Source organism: Berghia stephanieae, chromosome 8 (assembly GCF_034508935.2).
Source record: "Berghia stephanieae isolate SIO BIC M18660-M18661 chromosome 8, UCSD_Bste_1.3, whole genome shotgun sequence".
NCBI classification, from domain to species: domain Eukaryota; kingdom Metazoa; phylum Mollusca; class Gastropoda; order Nudibranchia; family Aeolidiidae; genus Berghia; species Berghia stephanieae.
Genome location: NC_088367.1, coordinates 16426171 through 16450706, shown reverse-complemented (window position 1 = coordinate 16450706; position 24536 = coordinate 16426171). Strand labels below are relative to the sequence as shown.

At 36.9% G+C, this 24536-nt stretch overlaps 2 protein-coding genes across 2 annotated transcripts in view; both read right to left on the bottom strand.

The window, feature by feature from the left end:
• The window catches only part of LOC144978261 (serine/threonine-protein kinase PLK1-like), a 34534-nt gene extending 10078 nt beyond the window's left edge, over window positions 1-24456 (bottom strand). Inside the window, exons 1-6 of the mRNA XM_078924108.1 lie at window positions 24262-24456; window positions 5467-5574; window positions 4841-4957; window positions 4012-4229; window positions 2139-2234; window positions 662-861 (exon numbers count right to left, since the gene is read on the bottom strand). Of these exons, the coding sequence (XP_078780234.1) occupies window positions 662-861; window positions 2139-2234; window positions 4012-4229; window positions 4841-4957; window positions 5467-5574; window positions 24262-24372 (850 nt within the window). The 5' untranslated portion in view covers window positions 24373-24456. The remainder of the gene's footprint in view (window positions 1-661; window positions 862-2138; window positions 2235-4011; window positions 4230-4840; window positions 4958-5466; window positions 5575-24261) is intronic.
• On the bottom strand, window positions 18097-21077 carry LOC144977918 (uncharacterized). Its single transcript, XM_078923331.1, has 3 exons — window positions 20555-21077; window positions 19118-19241; window positions 18097-18405 (listed from the first exon to the last, which is right to left on the bottom strand). Exons 1-3 carry the CDS (start codon window positions 20779-20781, stop codon window positions 18097-18099), a joined length of 660 nt encoding a protein of 219 aa, XP_078779457.1. The 5' UTR covers window positions 20782-21077.
• Window positions 24457-24536: the final 80 nt, after the last annotated feature.

Below are 24536 nucleotides of genomic sequence, written 5' to 3'. Positions count from 1 at the left end.
CCCAGAGGTTTAGAGTTACCTTTATTGCAAAACCGAAAATCCGACATAAACCAGAGAACTCATACCCATGCAAATGTTTGAGAAAAAAATCCTTATAATATATTTCAAAATTCACTGGTTACCGTTTCCATTATCATAGGTGATACAGAGAAATATGCCCCAATCGTTTGGTAGCAGTAGTCCTTAGAGCCTTAAGCTCAATGGAGCCAAAGTTTATACACTTTAGAAATATTTGAAAAGATATTAGCATTTGCATTTAACCCATGGGTGAAAGTTACTCAATGATATTAATCCTGCAAAGGCAGGTGCTCAGATGAAAAAAATCCTGCAACTACCAATAAGAGGAAAAAACAGAAGTGCGGTTAATTATATAAATGCCGTTTTTTTTTTCATTTTCGAATTCCGGCCAGACAAAAAAAAAACGGCGAGACCTCTTTTTCAAAAATAAAAATCCGGCCGGATTTTTCCGGCGAACTTTCACCCATGATTTAACCCTTGGATTGAAAGCCAAACTATCACAAAGTACTTTCTGCCATAATAAATTCAGCTATCCAAACACTCCTGGCTGGACAAAGTGGTCAGAAAAAAAAAAAAAAAAAAAAAATGAGAAAAGAAGACATAGGAAAAAAATATGTATAAAATTGTCATAAAAAATTTGTACCAGATGTGAAAAAAGGGTCCTCTATTATATGGTCCATATTAGGTCTATCACTAGGGTTGGCTCGTAACATTCGGTTGATGAGGTTCCTTGCCTGGGTGGTCACCTTGGATGGAATGTGGTACTCATTCTTCTTTATCCTCATGTATGTGTCCTTCAAACAGGATGTTTCAAATGGGGGCTTGCCAACCAAAAGTGTATAACTGTAAAGAGTTTTGGAAATGTAATTAGATTTTATAACTTGGAAGTATTGAATATCTATTGCATTGTTTCCATCATTTTAAAGTAATCCTTTATTGTTACAAAACGCTTTTTGGACAAAATAGGGTATCAACAGTGAGGCAAGCCTCAGTTCAAGAAATAATGAATTAATGAATATTTATTGCAATGTTATCAGTGAGACTTTCTAGTTCAGGGATCCAAGTTAGAAAAATTGGTTGCATGCTGAAGCCTGGAAATCATGCAGCTTGTGCACCATGGGCTGTTTTGACTGGAAGATGCAGACCAGCCATAAAAGTCTTCCAGTTATTCCGCCATCAGATGCCAAAATTATCTGCTTTCCAGCGTTGGCCTCAAGGAGAAAGTCTCAAAAAATCATACCAAAAAAAAAAAAGAAGGTTGAAGTCAGATAATTATATATTTTAGGGGGGTCAATGACCTAGATATTATTATATAAATAGAAACTGCAATTAGTGAGGTCAATGACCGAGATATTATTATATGTTGGTTTATATGCTACCTCCTGTGTGTGTGGTTTTTGTTGGCTTTTTACATCCATCTCCGAGATTTCCCCTCCACCCCCCTCCCAACAGCGATATTTTTCTTTTTCATTGTGGAATCCACGGGCATAATTGAAATCACTTGGATCTCTGCTTGTTATGCATTTATAACTTTTGTAAGAGGCTACCTGGACATAACAGGCATCGATAGTGAAGCAATGTGGCTTTAAAAAAAATAAAAAAAGTAATTAGCCACTGTATTTTAGCTTCATACAAGGAGGTGGCTTTCAAAACATAGAAATAGAAAATTCAAGACTATTTGAGCTTGTGCTTTTATACTGTGCAATATCCACTAAACATGCTCAAAGCGCTTTACAAGGGGCCCATAGCTAACAGCAACACTTAACATGCAAAACAAGACACAACTCCTGTTAAGCAATATTACATTTCCTAACAGAGACAACACTGTTAACGGTGAGAGAATGTGAGCAAAGAGCCTTTTCCAAGGACTCAAAATGTGCCTCTCAGAGCGGGACTCGAACCCAGAACCGTCTAATCCAAAGATGCGTGTCATACCACTAGACCGCATAGCCGCACATCTTGAAGAAATCACAAAGGAAAGTAGAAGTTTCACTCAGTGTATTCCTATTTAACTCACTAAATTGAGGTTTTCTCTGAATTATGAGAACAACTTAGCAGGTTTTGAAAGTCACCTGCTCATATCTTCCATTGAGTCAGAGGGATACAAAGTTCATACTTACAGGATACAACCTAAAGACCAGACATCTACCTCATAGCTATGACCTTTCTTTCCTAGTACTTCAGGGGCAATGTAATTAGGGGTACCACACAGCGTCCTAATGTGGAAAAAAAAAATTGAAATGCAGCGAGATAAAAAAATAAAAAATAAAACAGTACTTAATTTACTCAATGAAAATTAAAATGAGCTTAATACACTAAAAAATGGGGCTGACGCTTTCACTAATACAGTCCACTCCGGATAATCACAACTTTCAGTTAATCGCAACATTTCCCAAGAAACAGAATTAATTCTATATAAAGGTCAATTGCAACAAACTTTGGTTAATGCCAACAAATTAAAATGAGCTTAATACACTAAAAAATGGGGCTGACGCTTTCACTAATACAGTCCACTCCGGATAATCACAACTTTCAGTTAATCGCAACATTTCCCAAGAAACAGAATTAATTCTATATAAAGGTCAATTGCAACAAACTTTGGTTAATGCCAACAAATTAAAATGAGCTTAATACACTAAAAAATGGGGCTGACGCTTTCACTAATACAGTCCACTCCGGATAATCACAACTTTCAGTTAATCGCAACATTTCCCAAGAAACAGAATTAATTCTATATAAAGGTCAATTGCAACAAACTTTGGTTAATGCCAACAAATTTTAGACCTCAAAAAATGGTTATTCAAGAAACCAATCAAACAAAATGTCATGTTTAATTTCATTATAGGTGAAATCATGACAGGTTGAAGAATCAGGAGTGGGCGGGGTTTAATGCTACAGTAGTGTGACACCACTCTATTAGAGACAAAAGAGGGTGGGGGCTTTGCAGTATGGGTTTATGCGGTCATATGTGACCTCATGATAAATTTCTATTGCCTCATTCACGAAGTCTCTTTAACCCATTTGCTTCCATTTTTGGAAAACTATTGGGCAACACGTTTACAAATACCTGACCTCAGCAAGGAAATAGATGCCTTCTCAGGGAAATGAGTGATGTCAAACACAATGAAAATGGAATTTACAACCATAAAAAGATGAAAGGAAAAAAAAAGAATCACATACACACACATGTACACTAAAGAAAAAAAGAAAAACAAAACAAAAAACCAACAACAACAAAAATCAAATAAAAGAAAACAAACAATAACACATTTTTAATGAGGCCATGCATGGTACCAAGGTAAATGTTGCAATAGTGGACAGGAAACTCAACTTCGGTTAATCGCAACATTTTCGCTGATCCCAAGGTGTTGCGATTATCTGCGAGTAGACTTATTTTATTTCACTCAAACGTTCTGACACATCTTGATATTCTTTACTCTTAAATAAAGCAAAATTCCATTTACTTGTAATGAACATGTCAATGCAAGACAATGTGTTTATTTAACTAGAGAACTCCCACCTGTGAATATTAATAGTTCAATCATTTAGTTGTAGATGATCAGAAACATGTCAACCATTCAAAACAAGTACAAATTTCAACTGTCCATATATCAATAAAAACAAAAATTTACCATTGGCAGCAAACAAAAGATATTAATATATTAGGAACAATACATTTTCTATCAATTCAAAATGCAGATTTCCCTTCTGCTTTCAACATATTAACATTAAACTGCTTTAGAATTGATGTGATGCACTTTAATTTGGTCTCATATCTATAAAAACAAATATTTTTAGTAATTATTCTCTTAAACCTAAAACTGGAATTTTAAAATTTAATCACAGTTTAACCAGTTAATTCTTTTATGCACACAACCTTTCAGTTCCGTACCCTTCTATTTTTCATTACAAGATTCTCAAGCACATTCTCAAGTACTGAAGCTTTGATGCAATTTCTAATAATCAAATAAGAGAATATCAAAAAATGTTTACTTTTTCCGTTCGCCCTCATAATCCAATTTTGTCGCCAATCCAAAATCTCCAATTTTTATTTCCATTTCATCATTCAAGAAGAGATTGCCCAACTTTAGATCTCTGTGAATAACACGATTATTGTGAAGATACTGACATGACTCCACAATCTGTTTGACAAAATAACGGGCCTCAGGCTCTGTCACTGCCTTCCTTCTCTTGTGAAGTTCCATGAGAGACTGTAAAAATAATGTGCAAGGAGAAAGAAATCATTGAATAAAATTCATCCAATATCTTTTTAGCCTACAAAACAAAACTAATTTTAGCAAAGTTAACTTTATGGGAGAAATTATTTAATAAACATCATTCATTAATTTAACACCGCTAAATAGATTATTCCTTGAACAATATGAGACTTTCTCCTTAGATGTGACGTTGGAAAACTAATTAGAGCAAGTTAAACCATAACACCAAGCAAATGGCAAATAAGGTAAACTATAAAAATCTAGCTTTAAAAAAATTAATGACACATAGGATATGAAAAGGCAGCCATGTAAAAGTTTTCATTAGATATAGAATAGAGGGAGAGAAGATTTCCAAAATTTACCTCCCAACCGATAAAAGGAACTTAGGAGCTCAAATCAAAGATGAAAGTTTTTTTTTTAAAAACAACATTGTGCTTTAACTCTCTCGAGTTCACCCTCATTGAAAATCGAACAAATTTGTTTCATTTTCCATGCATATGAACTCAAGAGAGTTTAAAATGTCTTTTTTATTACAATAAAATTTAACTTGCAACAGAAATACAGGGTTTTTTTTCAAATGAAAAAAAAAACAAAAAAACACTCACCCTTCTTCGACACAACTCCAACAAAATATATACAAAGTCATTGTCCTCGAAAAATGAGTGAAATTTTACAATGTGTTTGTGGCTTATACTTCGATGGATTGCAATTTCTTGGGCCATCTGAAAAAGAAGGTTCAATAAAAACTTTCTAATGACCAAATAGCAAATCAAGTGACAATTTAATACATAAATCAAGAAGAACAAAGGCACCAGGTAAAATAAACATGCAAAAGTAAAAATATGAAATTTTTATTACGAACATTAAGCTTTAACACCAGAGTAAATAAAGAACTAAATTATATGTATTATAGCAGAGAAATTCTGACATTGGTGAAATATGAAACAGGAGGAAACAACTGTGTGTTATAATAATAATAGATCTTTATTGTCCATAAATATGACAACTTGTCATTTAGTTACACTCGTTATAACGTTATATGATAACTATGACATTGAACAGATATTTCACTCCTACTTATTTTCTCTCTCTCTCTCTCTCTCTTATCGTCAAAATCTGCACATAAAATTTACACAGGGCTGCAATTTTAAAAAAGTAATGAGGGTAATGAGAAAATATATTATATATATCGTTTTTTGAGGAGGTTTTCACATGAAGGATGAAATCTCACCTTGTCTTTTTGATGCTGTTTGACTAGTAAACTTTTTGGCACTATTTTGCCAGCCCATATCTCCTTTGTGAACATGTCTGTTAATTCGTAGCATTTTGCAAACCCACCCTGAAAAGAGAATAATACAATAAAACAAAGTGTAAATTCTAGCATTTAGAAGATGAATTTGATTCATAATACAAAAAGGCAAGCATAAATCTCTCAAAATTCTTCTTCTCCTTGCAAACCTGCAAACCACCCGGGATATATTGTTGCAGACTTTGTGTACGTTGGTGTTTAGAGTGGTACAGACAGAAGCGATTCTGTCTCTGAAATATTTAAGAATTTAAGGTTTTCAGAGCTAACTACATCCCCAGGCAGGCTGTTCCAAATTCTAATCGTTGATGGAAAAAACGACTGCTCATGGAATTGCACTCTTGAACATGGAATTTGGAATCTGTGACTGTGTCCTCTTCTATTTCCCCTTGGTGTTTCAGGTTCAACAATTCAAGTGCATACATGCTGGAATCTTTTTAAACTACTCTCTTCCCCTGCAGCATTGCCAGATGATGACATCCTGGCATTCCAGGAAGTAAATGAATATGATATTTATCAAATGTCTGATGTCAACAGTCACCCATGATGTCCAAGTGAGCAAATTGGGGCTAATAATCTTTCCCAAAGAAAACAAAATGCTTGAAGTGGGGCACGAACCCAGTGCCTTCCAGGTCACAGTGCAATATCAATAACACAAGCACTCTGCCACATCTCCATGTTAAAACTGCCCATTCAGCCACCTCATCCCTATAAAGATCATGAGAAAAAAATAAAACCGCCATCTGATTCCAATTAACATAGCTGAACTGCTTATCAGTGCCTCGGTCCATTCTAAACTAGAATACTGCAATTTTTTACTGGCAAATACAATCTATTTAAAATATTCCTCATCTTCAAGCAGCACAAAATAATTTGGTTAGTTAGAAAGAATAAAATAGATAGCTCAAAAACCTGCGGCCTCCCTGATTCAGGTTACACACTGGCTTCCGGTTTCAACAGTGTTAGCCCAGTTTTAAACATAAAGATCATTTAAACACTGCCTCTAAGTAATTTCGGACAGCAGGAGCTGGAATCTTACTTTAAGCTGAAAGAGGAATTTTGACACACAAAATTCCATTTATTTTAACACACAAAATTCCATTTATTTTAACAACTAAGATGCTAGATTACGATTTGGCTTGAATGAATCGCACTCTCACAGACACACAATTTTAAAGCCGAAACAGAAATTTCCACACATGAAATACAATCTATTTAAGCCAATACTATTATAAACACAACCCTAAGTCCCAAGGCCCTTTTTTTCAAATTTAGTAACTCTCTTCTTAAATTAAAAATAGTCAAAAACTGTAAAAATGAATCAGTGTTGGTGGCAGTGATGATGATTTAATCATGGATGTAAAAGAGGTGGTAATGGTTATTGAATTCATGAAGGAGAAGATTGGACCAGGACAAGGAAGAAGTGGAGGAGGCCTTCCGAAAGCTCCTACACCCCCAGTATTCTTGTTTTTTATAAGGTTCTATTAGGGGGTTTGGGTAGGCACTTTGATAAAATTTTCAAACTCAAAATATCTTAATTTGACCCAGTCAGGGGGATGGGACATGAAAAAACATAAAATTTGAGACCTTATTTGTTTCTCTACGACTAACGATTCCAGAGTTATTTATATTTTTCTGTTGAAATTTTTTGTCAATTTTACGGAGAGAATCAAAACAAGCATCTCGCAGTCAACATGGACCACTTGTTTTCAGTAATCTTGTTTCAATGGCAAGTGTTGGGTACCATTTTAAAGGTCAGAAAACAAGCTTTATTTTAATATAGATCAATTTCATGTACGTAGTGTTTTTATGCACCTCCGTTGACGGTGTATCTTAACGGATCGTTTTTATACACCTCCGTCACGCATGCGCATTCCACCCAATTTCATTAGCGATATTATGTTTCTTCATTTGGACATGGCGAAAGTTATATTGTGACATCTGTAGGATGTCTTTGATAATAAATTTATATAAAAATATTAATAATTTAAAAAATCGAAATATAAAACCAGAAAATAGAAGTTGCATCGAAGGTAAAATAATGTTTTAGAAAGACCTTATTAAATGTGATGACCAGTCAGGTGGCTCCGTGGCGCAGTCGACAAGCTGTCAGACTCCAACCTTGAAAGTAACGGGTACGATTCCCAATGTTGACTTTTTTTTTTTTTTGATTTAATTTGTTTTTGTTTGCTTCATTGTCTTTCTTTTTTTTTTCAAAAACTTTTTATCATGTTTTTAAAAAACTTCCGATTATAATTTTCTAAAATTATTTATTTATTTGAGATCAGTATTTGGGTGCCATGTTTCTTTTTACTTTTGATTTTTTAAATTATTGTTATTATTCTTTAATTTATTATCATTGTACATCGGTAATCACTAAGCAGCGTACTAAACTACAATCTACAACTATTTAAACCCCATGGACGTATGCAGCAACAACTTTACCATCACCGCCAACGGAGGTGCATAAAAACGGTGCGTTTTTGTACACCTCCAACGGAGGTGTATAAAAACGCCACCTTTCATGTATGGAAAGTATGGAAAAAAATTAAGGTTAAAGTTAAATGAAAATAGAAAAAAAATATGAGGTTTTTGTCCTAAAAAAAGTGGGGTTGATGGCGGATAAAATAAAATAGCGAGAGTATCAATTTTTATGAAATTTGGAAGAGATATTCTTCAATTAATTGCCAATCGATATATGAAGTATAATTAAAATGTATTCATATTTTTTAAAGTTCTTATAATTCAAAAATGGTGGCGTTTTTATGCACCTCCGTTGGAGGTGTACACAAATACACCGTTTTTATGCACTTCCATTAGAGGTGTACAAAAAACACACCATTTTTATGCACCTCCGTTGGCGGTGATGGTAAATTAATGAAAATGTTGCTGCATACGTCCATGAGGTTTTAAACGCTAACTATGTGTACGTTTATACAATGATAATAAATTAAAGAATAATAACAATAATTTTAAAAATCAAAAGTAAAAAGAAACATGGCACACAAATATCAAATACTGATCTCAAATAAATAAATAATTTTAGAAAATTAAAATCGAAGTTTTTTAAAAAACATGATAAAACGTTTTTTGAAAGAAAAAAACAAACAAAACAAAAATGATGTCTTTCTCAATAAAGTAAACTTTTTTTTTTTAAATATGTCTACAATGGGAATCGAACCCAGTACTTTCAAGGTTAGAGTCTGACAGCTTGTCTACTGGGCTACGGAGCCACCTGACTGTTTATCAGATTTAATAAGGTCTTTCTACTAAAACATTATTTTTCCCAATGCAACTTCTATTTTTTGGTTTTATATATGGCTGTGATTATTCTCCGCCGGGCGGAGAATAACCAAATTTCGTTATTCTCCGCCGGGTGGAAAATAACCAAATTTCGTTATTCTCCGCCGGGTGGAAAATAACCAAATTTCGTTATTCTCCGCCGGTGGAAAATAACCAAATTTGTTATTCTCCGCCGGGCGGAAAATAAAACGAAGGATTATTCTCCGCCGGGTTTTCCAAGTTGATCCTTGACACTTAGCGGACTCTCTATATTAAATGACGATTTATGACCCCCGTGGTGTAGTGTAAATAATCTTGTCATTATTGCCCAGTCAGGGGGATGGGACATGAAAAAACATAAAATTTGAGACCTTATTTGTTTCTCTACGACTAACGATTCCAGAGTTATTTATATTTTTCTGTTGAAATTTTTTGTCAATTTTACGGAGAGAATCAAAACAAGCATCTCGCAGTCAACATGGACCACTTGTTTTCAGTAATCTTGTTTCAATGGCAAGTGTTGGGTACCATTTTAAAGGTCAGAAAACAAGCTTTATTTTAATATAGATCAATTTCATGTACGTAGTGTTTTTATGCACCTCCGTTGACGGTGTATCTTAACGGATCGTTTTTATACACCTCCGTCACGCATGCGCATTCCACCCAATTTCATTAGCGATATTATGTTTCTTCATTTGGACATGGCGAAAGTTATATTGTGACATCTGTAGGATGTCTTTGATAATAAATTTATATAAAAATATTAATAATTTAAAAAATCGAAATATAAAACCAGAAAATAGAAGTTGCATCGAAGGTAAAATAATGTTTTAGAAAGACCTTATTAAATGTGATGACCAGTCAGGTGGCTCCGTGGCGCAGTCGACAAGCTGTCAGACTCCAACCTTGAAAGTAACGGGTACGATTCCCAATGTTGACTTTTTTTTTTTTTGATTTAATTTGTTTTTGTTTGCTTCATTGTCTTTCTTTTTTTTTTCAAAAACTTTTTATCATGTTTTTAAAAAACTTCCGATTATAATTTTCTAAAATTATTTATTTATTTGAGATCAGTATTTGGGTGCCATGTTTCTTTTTACTTTTGATTTTTTAAATTATTGTTATTATTCTTTAATTTATTATCATTGTACATCGGTAATCACTAAGCAGCGTACTAAACTACAATCTACAACTATTTAAACCCCATGGACGTATGCAGCAACAACTTTACCATCACCGCCAACGGAGGTGCATAAAAACGGTGCGTTTTTGTACACCTCCAACGGAGGTGTATAAAAACGCCACCTTTCATGTATGGAAAGTATGGAAAAAAATTAAGGTTAAAGTTAAATGAAAATAGAAAAAAATATGAGGTTTTTGTCCTAAAAAAAGTGGGGTTGATGGCGGATAAAATAAAATAGCGAGAGTATCAATTTTTATGAAATTTGGAAGAGATATTCTTCAATTAATTGCCAATCGATATATGAAGTATAATTAAAATGTATTCATATTTTTTAAAGTTCTTATAATTCAAAAATGGTGGCGTTTTTATGCACCTCCGTTGGAGGTGTACACAAATACACCGTTTTTATGCACTTCCATTAGAGGTGTACAAAAAACACACCATTTTTATGCACCTCCGTTGGCGGTGATGGTAAATTAATGAAAATGTTGCTGCATACGTCCATGAGGTTTTAACGCTAACTATGTGTACGTTTATACAATGATAATAAATTAAAGAATAATAACAATAATTTTAAAAATCAAAAGTAAAAAGAAACATGGCACACAAATATCAAATACTGATCTCAAATAAATAAATAATTTTAGAAAATTAAAATCGAAGTTTTTTAAAAAACATGATAAAACGTTTTTTGAAAGAAAAAAACAAACAAAACAAAAATGATGTCTTTCTCAATAAAGTAAACTTTTTTTTTTAAATATGTCTACAATGGGAATCGAACCCAGTACTTTCAAGGTTAGAGTCTGACAGCTTGTCTACTGGGCTACGGAGCCACCTGACTGTTTATCAGATTTAATAAGGTCTTTCTACTAAAACATTATTTTTCCCAATGCAACTTCTATTTTTTGGTTTTATATATGGCTGTGATTATTCTCCGCCGGGCGGAGAATAACCAAATTTCGTTATTCTCCGCCGGGTGGAAAATAACCAAATTTCGTTATTCTCCGCCGGGTGGAAATAACCAAATTTCGTTATTCTCCGCCGGGTGGAAAATAACCAAATTTGTTATTCTCCGCCGGGCGGAAAATAAAACGAAGGATTATTCTCCGCCGGGTTTTCCAAGTTGATCCTTGACACTTAGCGGACTCTCTATATTAATGACGATTTATGACCCCCGTGGTGTAGTGTAAATAATCTTGTCATTATTGCCCAGTCAGGGGATGGGACATGAAAAAACATAAAATTTGAGACCTTATTTGTTTCTCTACGACTAACGATTCCAGAGTTATTTATATTTTTCTGTTGAAATTTTTTGTCAATTTTACGGAGAGAATCAAAACAAGCATCTCGCAGTCAACATGGACCACTTGTTTTCAGTAATCTTGTTTCAATGGCAAGTGTTGGGTACCATTTTAAAGGTCAGAAAACAAGCTTTATTTTAATATAGATCAATTTCATGTACGTAGTGTTTTTATGCACCTCCGTTGACGGTGTATCTTAACGGATCGTTTTTATACACCTCCGTCACGCATGCGCATTCCACCCAATTTCATTAGCGATATTATGTTTCTTCATTTGGACATGGCGAAAGTTATATTGTGACATCTGTAGGATGTCTTTGATAATAAATTTATATAAAAATATTAATAATTTTAAAAATCGAAATATAAAACCAGAAAATAGAAGTTGCATCGAAGGTAAAATAATGTTTTAGAAAGACCTTATTAAATGTGATGACCAGTCAGGTGGCTCCGTGGCGCAGTCGACAAGCTGTCAGACTCCAACCTTGAAAGTAACGGGTACGATTCCCAATGTTGACTTTTTTTTTTTTTTGATTTAATTTGTTTTTGTTTGCTTCATTGTCTTTCTTTTTTTTTTCAAAAACTTTTTATCATGTTTTTAAAAAACTTCCGATTATAATTTTCTAAAATTATTTATTTATTTGAGATCAGTATTTGGGTGCCATGTTTCTTTTTACTTTTGATTTTTTAAATTATTGTTATTATTCTTTAATTTATTATCATTGTACATCGGTAATCACTAAGCAGCGTACTAAACTACAATCTACAACTATTTAAACCCCATGGACGTATGCAGCAACAACTTTACCATCACCGCCAACGGAGGTGCATAAAAACGGTGCGTTTTTGTACACCTCCAACGGAGGTGTATAAAAACGCCACCTTTCATGTATGGAAAGTATGGAAAAAAATTAAGGTTAAAGTTAAATGAAAATAGAAAAAAATATGAGGTTTTTGTCCTAAAAAAAGTGGGGTTGATGGCGGATAAAATAAAATAGCGAGAGTATCAATTTTTATGAAATTTGGAAGAGATATTCTTCAATTAATTGCCAATCGATATATGAAGTATAATTAAAATGTATTCATATTTTTTAAAGTTCTTATAATTCAAAAATGGTGGCGTTTTTATGCACCTCCGTTGGAGGTGTACACAAATACACCGTTTTTATGCACTTCCATTAGAGGTGTACAAAAAACACACCATTTTTATGCACCTCCGTTGGCGGTGATGGTAAATTAATGAAAATGTTGCTGCATACGTCCATGAGGTTTTAACGCTAACTATGTGTACGTTTATACAATGATAATAAATTAAAGAATAATAACAATAATTTTAAAAATCAAAAGTAAAAAGAAACATGGCACACAAATATCAAATACTGATCTCAAATAAATAAATAATTTTAGAAAATTAAAATCGAAGTTTTTAAAAAACATGATAAAACGTTTTTTGAAAGAAAAAAACAAACAAAACAAAAATGATGTCTTTCTCAATAAAGTAAACTTTTTTTTTTTAAATATGTCTACAATGGGAATCGAACCCAGTACTTTCAAGGTTAGAGTCTGACAGCTTGTCTACTGGGCTACGGAGCCACCTGACTGTTTATCAGATTTAATAAGGTCTTTCTACTAAAACATTATTTTTCCCAATGCAACTTCTATTTTTTGGTTTTATATATGGCTGTGATTATTCTCCGCCGGGCGGAGAATAACCAAATTTCGTTATTCTCCGCCGGGTGGAAAATAACCAAATTTCGTTATTCTCCGCCGGGTGGAAAATAACCAAATTTCGTTATTCTCCGCCGGGTGGAAAATAACCAAATTTCGTTATTCTCCGCCGGGCGGAAAATAAAACGAAGGATTATTCTCCGCCGGGTTTTCCAAGTTGATCCTTGACACTTAGCGGACTCTCTATATTAATGACGATTTATGACCCCCGTGGTGTAGTGTAAATAATCTGGTCGTTATCAGGGAATCAGTGGGTGATAGTGATAGCGGTGGCAGTAGACGGTAGGGAATCAGTGGGTGATAGCGGTAGACGGTGAGACACACTTCACGCCCGCAGGACAAAAATAATTTGGAGAATGAATGAAGTTGACTTAACTGCTGGTTGTGTGATTAGTTCTAACTAGAGTCGCTCAATCAAATTACATGTCTGTACTTTGGCGAGAACAAATAAGCACGAGGTGTCTATAGCGCTGGTGGTAGGGATTGAGTGGGTACTCTGTGTGTCAAATACCCCCCCCCCCCCCCTTTCCCCGACATGGTAAGGATTTAGTGGCCTCTAGTAATAGAGCAGGGGGTTGGGACTCCGTGGCTCATATTATTAATAGGATGCTGGTAAGGTCTCAGTGGCCAATAGGGCTAGTGGTAGGGACTCAGTGGCTAATAGAGCTGATGGTAAGGACTCTGTGGCTAAAAGGGCTGGTGGTAGGGACTCGGTAGACAATAGGGCTGGTGGTAGGGACTCGGTAGCCAATAGGGCTGGTGGTAGGGACTCAGTGGCTAATAGAGCTGATGGTAAGGACTCTGTGACTAAAAGGGCTGGTGGTAGGGACTCGGTAGACAATAGGGCTGGTGGTAGGGACTCGGTAGCCAATAGGGCTGGTGGTAGGGAGTCAGTGGCTAATAGAGCTGATGGTAAGGACTCTGTGGCTAAAAGGGCTGGTGGTAGGGACTCGTTAGACTCGGTAGCCAATAGGGCTGGTGGTAGGGACTCAGTGGCTAATAGTAATAGGGGTGGTGGTAGGGACTCAGTGGCTAATACTAATAGGGGTGGTGGTAGGGACTCAGTGGCTAATACTAATAGGGCTGGTGGTAGGGACTCAGTGGTAATACTAATAGGGCTGTTGATAGGGACTCGGAGGCCAATAGGGCTGGTGGTAGGGACTCAGTGGCTAATAGTAATAGGGGTGGTGGTAGGGACTCAGTGGCTAATACTAATAGGGCTGGTGGTAGGGACTCAGTGGTAATACTAATAGGGCTGTTGATAGGGACTCGGAGGCCAATAGGGCTGGTGGTAGGGACTCAGTGGCTAATAGTAATAGGGGTGGTGGTAGGGACTCAGTGGCTAATACTAATAGGGCTGGTGGTAGGGACTCAGTGGTAATGCTAATAGTAATAGGGCTGTTGATAGGGACTCGGAGGCCAATAGGGCTGGTGGTAGAGACTCAGTAGCAATAGGGCTGGTGGTAGGGACTCAGTATCCAATAGGGCTAGTGGTGGCGACTCAGTAGCCAATAGGGCTGGTGGTAGGGACTCAGTAGCCAATAGGGCTGGTGGTAGGGACTCAGTAGCCAATAGTGCTGGTGGTGGGGACTCAGTAGCCAATAGGGCTGGTGGTAGGGACTCAGTAGCCAATAGGGCTAGTGGTGGGGACTCAGTAGCCAATAGGACTGGTGGTAGTGGTAGAGACTCAGTAGCAATAGGGCTGGTGGTAGGGACTCAGTAGCCAATAGGGCGAGTGGTGCGACTCAGTAGCCAATAGGGCTGGTGGTAGGGACTCAGTGGCTAATACTAATAGGGCTGGTGGTAGGGACTCAGTGGTAATACTAATAGGGCTGTTGATAGGGACTCGGAAGCCAATAGGGCTGGTGGTAGGGACTCAGTAGCCAATAGGGCTGGTGGTGGGGACTCAGTGGCTAATAGTAATAGGGGTGGTGGTAGGGACTCAGTAGCCAATAGGGCTAGTGGTGGGGACTCAGTAGCCAATAGGACTGGTGGTAGTGGTAGAGACTCAGTAGCAATAGGGCTGGTGGTAGGGACTCAGTAGCCAATAGGGCGAGTGGTGGCGACTCAGTAGCCAATAGGGCTGGTGGTAGGGACTCAGTGGCTAATACTAATAGGGCTGGTGGTAGGGACTCAGTGGTAATACTAATAGGGCTGTTGATAGGGACTCGGAAGCCATTAGGGCTGGTGGTAGGGACTCAGTAGCCAATAGGGCTGGTGGTGGGGACTCAGTAGCCAATAGGGCTGGTGGTGGGGACTCAGTAGCCAATAGGGCTGGTGGTAGGGACTCAGTAGCCAATAGGGCTGGTGGTAGGGACTCAGTGGTAATACTAATAGGGCTGTTGATAGGGACTCGGAGGCCAATAGGGCTGGTGGTAGGGACTCAGTAGCCAATAGGGCTAGTGGTGGGGACTCAGTAGCCAATAGGGCTGGTGGTGGGGACTCAGTGGCTAATAGTAATAGGGGTGGTGGTAGGGACTCAGTAGCCAATAGGGCTGGTGGTGGGGACTCAGTAGCCAATAGACTGGTGGTAGGGACTCAGTAGCCAATAGGGCTGGTGGTGGGGACTCAGTAGCCAATAGGGCTGGTGGTGGGGACTCAGTGGCTAATAGCAATAGGGGTGGTGGTAGGGACTCAGTAGCCAATAGGGCTGGTGGTGGGACTCAGTAGCCAATAGGGCTGGTGGTAGGGACTCAGTAGCCAATAGGGCTGGTGGTAGGGACTCAGTAGCCAATAGGGCTGGTGGTGGGGACTCAGTAGCCAATAGAGCTGGTGGTAGGGACTCAGTAGCCAATAGGGCTGGTGGTGGGGACTCAGTAGCCAATAGGCTGGTGGTAGGGACTCAGTAGCCAATAGGGCTGGTGGTAGGGACTCAGTAGCCAATAGGGCTGGTGGTAGGGACTCAGTAGCCAATAGGGCTGGTGGTGGGGACTCAGTAGCCAATAGGCTAGGTGGTAGGGACTCAGTAGCCAATAGGGCTAGTGGTGGGGACTCAGTAGCCAATAGGCTGGTGGTGGGACTCAGTAGCAAATACGACTGAAAACGAAAAACAATGACAACCAAGTAGTGTTCTTGTAGTATCTGCCAATCATTGGCAGGAATACCAATTATCTATTGTGATATATATATGTTATATACAATATATAAATAAAAATATAAAAAAATATAATAAAATATATATATTATATTATATTATATATCAAGATATATAATTATATATATTATATATATATATATATATATATATATATATATATATATATATATATATATATATTACACGCAGAAAACAAGTTTAATCCGGAGCAGTGACATTAAAACTGAAGACAGAAATCAATACACAGAAGAAGCGTTCATATACCCTATATAAATAATTTCTTAGCTCCCCAATATCATATAAAACAACACAGAATAAGAACACATAACTGAAAATAAATGATCAGAAATAACAAGAGTATATTTGGACTACTGGAGAACAACAATTTACACTCTAGGAGGACGTATAAGGCAGCAACAAAGTCAATGGCATTTAGCGATCCCGAAAAGGACAAGCCTGTGCAGCCGGTCCTGCATCAAGAATACACGGTAAAGAAGGAGAGGCGGGGACAGAAAGAATCGCTAAATTTCAGAACAAGAAACACTACGATAATGGCACCGTAGTGGGAAGAAATCCACGTTCGAGACTGCACACCCCTGCAGCCACGCAGCCCTCGGCACGTAGGTCCACCTTGACTTGGGATTAAACAAGAACAATATCTTGAGTTATTCAGTGGCATTTAGCGATCCCAGAAAAGGACAAGCCTGTGCAGCCGGTCCTGCATCAAGAATACACGGTAAAGAAGGAGAGGCGGGACAGAAAGAATCGCTAAATTTCAGAACAAGAAACACTACGATAATGGCACCGTAGTGGGAAGAAATCCACGTTCGAGACTGCACACCCCTGCAGCCACCAGCCTCGGCACGTAGGTCCACCTTGACTTGGGATTAAACAAGAACAATATCTTGAGTTATTCAGTGGCATTTAGCGATCCCAGAAAAGGACAAGCCTGTGCAGCCGGTCCTGCATCAAGAATACACGGTAAAGAAGGAGAGGCGGGGACAGAAAGAATCGCTAAATTTCAGAACAAGAAACACTACGATAATGGCACCGTAGTGGGAAGAAATCCACGTTCGAGACTGCACACCCCTGCAGCCACGCAGCCCTCGGCACGTAGGTCCACCTTGACTTGGGATTAAACAAGAACAATATCTTGAGTTATTCAGTGGCATTTAGCGATCCCAGAAAAGGACAAGCCTGTGCAGCCGGTCCTGCATCAAGAATACACGGTAAAGAAGGAGAGGCGGGGACAGAAAGAATCGCTAAATTTCAGAACAAGAAACACTACGATAATGGCACCGTAGTGGGAAGAAATCCACGTTCGAGACTGCACACCCCTGCAGCCACGCAGTCCTCGGCACGTAGGTCCACCTTGACTTGGGATTCGAAAACGAATAAATTGATGGAAGATGAGAAGATGGCAATGGGTAAGCAACATCCGTCAAAGACCTGATGAAACACTGAAAAGGAAGACAGTGCTGCGACACCTTGACTTGAGATTAAAGAACAATACCTTGAGTTGTACTTAGCGATCCCAAAAAAGGACAAGTTCGTGCAGCCGGTCCTGCATCAAGAATACACGGTAAAGAAGGAGAGGCGAGAACAGACAGAATCGCTAAATTTAATCACATACAAGAGTCGCAGGAAACGTTCCACAGCCTGTGAAATATGGAATTGGCACAGATTGATCGGCACATCAGGGAAAATTGAGCCAATGGCAGCAATCTCGGCCATATCTTTGTCAACAATAAAACACCGAGCACTGTCCGTGTTAAATTGCTGAGCAAAGATATGGAGACAACTCTCCATGATGTGCCGATCCTCCCTTGCCAAGAATGCATGGAAAACTGGCATTCCATGCCCCTCACCATCAAGCACCATAATTGTAAGGAGAGGATACAGATAATTATTCACCTTATATGTACAGTCTAGGATAAGACATTCTGGATACTTACCTAACGTTCTCCTCATAGACACAGACATAAAGCAAACAAACAGAAATTCCCCACTTTCATTCCTCCCCACCTCCCAACCCCACCACTTGCAACCAAATCACGAATGACACATTCACATCTAGAACTATCATTTCCCCCGTTACTACTGCCCACCCCTAGCCTCTTCTGCATATTATAGACATCCTGTCGCATCAAACAGCCAGCATGTCTCTGCTCCAGAATTTCCTTCTGTTCTGACAGCTTCATCGTGACAGATGAAAGCACAGTCATGTCGACCTCGTCCATCACAATCCGCCTCTGCTCAGGATAGAGGTTGAAATTCTGAAAAAAAAAAAAAATAATAAAATAAAAATACAAGAATGTTTCGGATATTAATCTAAATAACCAATTTTACACAGATGACAGTCAAATCTTTAAGTCAGCAACCTATGACCATTTACATCTCTTAATTGAACATTTCCAATCTGGTTTTGATAAATGGAAAACATGGATGGAACTGAACAGACTGAAACTTAACAATAGTAAAACCGAAATAATATTTATCGCTAGGCCAGCAATTCTTTAAAATGTAGAGTGTGAATCAATCATTTTAGGAAATAGTGTAATTGAAACTGCTAGGGTTGGTAGGGTTGGTTGTTAGAAATTTGGGTGTATTTATCGATTCAGATTTGACTTTAAGCAGCCAAGTACATCATATATCGTAAGGTACATGGAAATGAGAAGAATACGAAGTGTTAGACATCTCATTACAAGTTACAAGAGACATCTCGGCCTTGTTAGTAAATTCCTTAATCTTATCAAAGCTAGATAAAGACAAAAAAAAAAATTATACTGGCTGGAGTCGACAGTGCAGTGCCAGAGATGTTAGATGACAAGATTTCCTTGCGGTCATATTCGACTAGGAGTGACCAAACAGAACCTCGCTTGGTCAAACACTACAAACATTTTAATCCCCCTAGTAAAACTCATCAGTTTTGACAAACAAAAAATTGGAACACATTAGTTATAAAATTTAACAGATTAAATCACTTACCTCCTTCGAAACAACATGACCTGAATGCTGGGTCACAAGCTTAGTTATTTTCAAGAATGGGTCCCCGCTGTTGGGTTGGTTGAGGCGGACATTCAACTGGACAGGACAGCCGACTTTGTAAGACCTGATAGTGAGAGACAGAATGGTTAACAATGGGATACAGAAAACTGTTCACTAAAACATCTCCTCGAAAATAATGATACCAAAATATCTGAGATATTCCTCTTTTATAACGAAGTTGTGCATCTTTAATTGAACCCTAAATCTTTTAGTAAAAGCGAACGGCAATTTCAAGTCATAGTTTTCTTATGGGCGAGTTGGGTCACAATTTGACTCCCACTGTTGCTGCTCACCAAACTGCCTAAAGTTACTGTTGTAAAGAAGTTAAACGCAAAATTTTAAAAAATTGGAAAAAATTCAAATATCCATATTCTGAACTGAAAATTTGGTCTTCTTCATGTCCCATAAGTATCTCCAATTGAGCCAAAGTTTGAGGACAATCAAAAGGGTTCCCAATTTCCGAAAATTTGGTCCACTTGACAATGGCCCTTACTAAAGTGCCTACTACTACAGAATTACCCTAAGGATATAGCAGTTATTCATCTTTTAAAATAAAAACACTCCAAATAGAAATCAGCCTGAAACTGGACTCCGGCTGACTGAAAAAGTGAAAGGGGATTCCCCTGAAATACTATGACGTCACTAGGCCAGGAGACAATGAACGACGCTGACCACGCCAGTCCACGCTGAAATGGCGTAATGGAGTTACTTTGGCAGATTTTGAAATTGAAATGTGTGGATTTATGAATGGAAAGCCCAAAGAGAATCCTGGAGGCATATTTGACAGTTGGAAATGGAAATTCTCAAGGGAATTTATTCATGAATTAACAAAACACTTGCTTAATTTAATTTTCTTGCCCACTAAAATTTAGCTATCTCTCCCTCTCCATTACAATACCTAAATGAAAATGAATTTAGATATTAAAACAGGATTAAACCAAATGATAGATGATAGAGCGTTCGCTGCTCTTCTTTATTGTTGGTGTTTGTTTGATCACATTCTGTAAATAAACACCAGTATCTAAAATTAACCAAGCCATGGTTTTAGCCTGCAGCTCAAACTATAACTAGCGATCACGCAGGTGAATGAATGAACGGGAGAACTGTGACACAGATTTAACCCCTCGTTTAAGTTTAAGGGCCTACTTAGTACTTAGTATTAGTACTAGCTAGGTTATCTAGATACATTACATACTTATTGAAAAAAAAAGTGCAATAAATAGGCACTTTCCCTACATCATGCACCGAAAACAAACTTTTAAAATTCCAATTTAGTAAACCGGGTGCTTGTTAAGTACCACATTGTACTTTCTACCTAGAGCCTGCCTAAATATCATGTTTAAAAAACAAAACAATACACAAAAAAAGCGCTCTTACCTTTGTAGTGGTCTTTCATTTTTGGAAGATTTCTCTTTAGTTCTTGCACCCTGCTTGCATTGGTAGCGCAAAACTCGGTACTTAAACCGTTGAAATAGCGGGTCCCTTTCGCTGACCTTTTCGGCCCCAACCAGAGAAAACTGCGTTAATGTATCTGTGCCATAGTGCTTCAGTCTGGTTAAAAATTCTTCATGGCTGGCGAATTTGGTTCCCTGGACAAAATCCATCCTGCTCGTGTTCTTCACCAAATGGAACTGAATGAAATGCGCGTTGGATCACGTCAATTCGCCGTAGGTAACGTGACATCTCGATAACAGCGAGAACACCGCAGCAGATAACCCGGCGGAGAATATTAAAAACTACTATCTTCCGCTGCCCGGCGGAGAATAACCAAATTTCGTTATTCTCCGCCCGGCGGAAAATACTCACTCCCTTTATATATTTCGATTTTTTAAATTATTATTTTTATATAAATTTATTGACAAAAACATCCTAAAGATGTCACAATATAACTTTCGCCGTGTCCAAGTACGCCTGTCTGGGGATAATAAAAATTCGTTATCCCCAGACAGGTGTCTGGGGATAACCAATTTTTGTTATCCCCAGACACCTGTCTGAGGATACTATCCCCAGACGCATGTAGCAAGTGGCAGAAAGATTTTATGCAAAATGCCAAACTAGGCGTGAAAAATACCAAATATTCTGGAAAAAATACTAGTGGTTGTGTCCCAAAACAGTTAATATATCAAGTGATATTTAACACAAGATGAAAGTAAATAGTGATCAAATGTCAAATCCAGCTCTTTTTAAAAAAAAATATTTAAAGCAAATGGATCAATGAAATTTCTTTTGTTACTTTGATCTGAAAACGTCAAACTGGCAATTCGACTTTTTATTTTCAACCAGGAAGAAAGTTGTTAATCATCAAATCTGTTCATAGTCCACCAACCATTTAAATTTTCATTACCGACCTACCTGTTAACTTTATTGATCATCTCTTGTTTCTATAATTTGCTCATTCTGGCCACAATTTTGTCGACGACTGGGAATAATTTTTATGTCGCGGACGAATTCCTAGGCCATGGTGTTGTTTGCCCCAAAGCCCAAAACCCACACCTGTTATTTTCCTGTCTGCTTCGCACAAGACAATACAATTTAGTATCACACTTCCACAAAACTAGATCCAACAACATATTTTTATTCGAATCAGAGATGAAAATAACTACCGTAGCAAAACAAGGAAGCAAAAATGGTGGAAATATGTTTAGCTCATATATAAATTTAATATATTCCGATAGCGGTGTGGATAGGCAGCTCAGTGGGTAAGGCCACCTTTCATTTTACTCCTTTTAGCTGCACAGATTCGACCCAGTCGCGACCCCCCCCCCTCCCACTCATTTTTTTTTTTTTTTTTACTTTTCTTTCTTTCTTCCCAATTGATTTTCATTGTTTTCACTTTTGTTCCGAGTTCCGAGCAAGAGTTTTTTTTTAATCAGTTGAATTTTTTATTTCTCCGATAATATTATTTCATTATTTAATTTGCTCTAGATCTATTATTGTTTTTTTTTTTTTGTTTTGCTCAATGATAATAATAATAATAATAATAATAATAATAATAATAATAATAATAATAATAATAATAATAATAATAATAATAATAATAATAATAATAATAAATAATTGTAATATTTGTTATTATTATTACTATTACCATCATAATCATTATTATATTATTATCAATAATAGTATTATTTTTTATTATTAATAATCTTATTATCATACTATTATTATTATTATTATTATTATTATTATTATTATTATTATTATTATTATTATTATTATTATTATTATTATTATTATTATTATTGTTAACACTATTCCCTGCTCCGAGGGAAATCTCTCTTTTTCTTTTTTTTTTATATTTTGACCTAAACCTTAGAGTTTTTTGTTTGCTAAACCTTTATGTAAATGTTCCGTTTCTGAGCATGAATTTCTTAAATTGTTTTTATTTTTAAAACACAATTATTGTTTTTATTTTTAAAACATTTATTTTTTTTTCTCCTCTATCTGACCATTTGGTCGCTCTCTGAATATTTCTGTTTGTTTGCTTTTTAATTATTTATTTTTTTTAGACACTATTTGAGATCGGAGTGGGGACGAATATATTTGCTAGAAAATAGAAAAAAACAAGAGAGAGAGAGAGAGAGAGAGAGAGAGAGAGAGAGAGAGAGAGAGAGAGAGAGAGAGAGAGAGAGAGAGTTTAATAATAAAAAAAAGAGGTGGGGGGAGGATGGATGGGACATTTATCCCTTTCAACGTTCTGTAAAAAGAAGACGGAATTTAAAAAAAAAAAAAAAAAAAAGAAGTGACGTTACCAGGATTCGAACCCACAACGTCGATTATGGTCAAACTTCCAGGGCAGACGACTAAACCATTCGGCCATGACACCCACTTCGAAGTCGACGCATATTGTGTATATGTAGTAACAACTGATTTTATTGTTCGTTAATTTTATGTTTTTATAGATATTTTATTAACTTTCCTTATTTCTATGTGCATCTGGAAACATTCCATATTCTGGAATGTGGATAATTGTTTAAAAGAGCGGAGTTTCAAATATGCGTCTGGGGATAATAAAAATTTTTTATCCCCAGACAGGTGTCTGGGGATAACAAATTTTTATTATCCCCAGACAGGTGTCTGGGGATAATCACAGCGGTCCAAGTACAGAAACACAATTTCGCTGATGAAATTGGGTGGGATGTGCATGCGTGACGGAGGTGTATAAAAACGGTCAGTTAAGATACGGAGGTGCATAAAAAAATTGATAAATTTTTATTACAAATACATTAGCTATCTGATAAATACAATCAGGAATTAATTATGAAATACACGTTAGAGTTAGAAAGCTTGTTTTGTGCCCTTTAAAATGATACCAAAATTAGTCACATAGGTTCACAAATAACGCCATGGTGACCAAAACAGTAAAGGGCCAAAAATAAAGTTCCAAAAAACGAGTTTCACCTTACAACTTACAACAGTGAGCCTGTCGGCGGCCACTGGACTGGAGTTATCAACAAAGTGCCTAGTAAAGTTTGGGAGGGGGGAAACTTTTTTTAAAAAAGTCTCCCCCCTACTAGAACATTACTAAAAAAGTTTCCCCCCTCCCAAAACAAGAAACTGGGGATGTAGGAGCTTTCGGAAGGCCTTCCAGTTCCAGAAGTGGAGTAGAAGTAGAAGGAAGGGACTGGCAGTCAGGCTCAGAAAATAAAAAAGAAAAGTAGGCTGAATTTCTTCTTGCATTCATTCATTTCATTACACATTAGGGTACGTTATCATTATGATTGGAGGACTCAGAAAATGGTTCATAACAATGTGTAAGTGTAGTTTGCATTAATAAGAATAACAAATAATCTGTTTGATTTATGGCAGAGATGCTCATCATTCAACACCGGACTCGGACCTCGGAATCGGAAGATGATTGCTGCTATTCAAGTTAGTCGAGTCTCAGCAGAGCTGAAGCCAAAATAAAAGAAATGGAAAAATATTAAAATAACTGATGAGAAATGGAAGATTGTGTGCTATTTAAAAAGGATTAAACATAATTTAATTGTTAGAAAACTATCCGCCGATAATCTTTAGAAATTTTAATTTTATGATTGTTCTAATCTACAAAATGACATGAACGGACATGTCTCGAACTTCACCTTGCCGAGAAATCTTCCTCTCAAATAACGTCTACCAGTTCCTGGATCGACCAAAACTTCTGGTATGACTTCTTTAGACCTTGCATCTTCTTTTGTGCTTCCAGTGGCCATGTTTACAGGCAAAAAAAATTCTAAAACATTCGATGAATACGTTATCAACACACGGTTGTTCCTTTCGATAAGTCAGTGATTCAAATTTAGCAGCAAACAAATGTTGAATTTTCTGATCATTCATTGGTCAAGAAAGTTTCAGACATTTTCATTGGTTGACATGG

What these genes read in the sequence shown, in the direction of transcription:
- LOC144977918 (XM_078923331.1), bottom strand. Translation starts at nt 20,781, where the DNA reads ATGGATTTTGTCCAGGGAACCAAATTCGCCAGCCATGAAGAATTTTTA. An exon ending in AATGAAAGACCACTACAAAG is followed by an intron (nt 19,242 to 20,554) that starts GTAAGAGCGCTT and finishes TCTCACTATCAG; the next exon opens with GTCTTACAAAGTCGGCTGTC. An exon ending in GTCATGTTGTTTCGAAGGAG is followed by an intron (nt 18,406 to 19,117) that starts GTAAGTGATTTA and finishes TTTTTTTTTCAG; the next exon opens with AATTTCAACCTCTATCCTGA.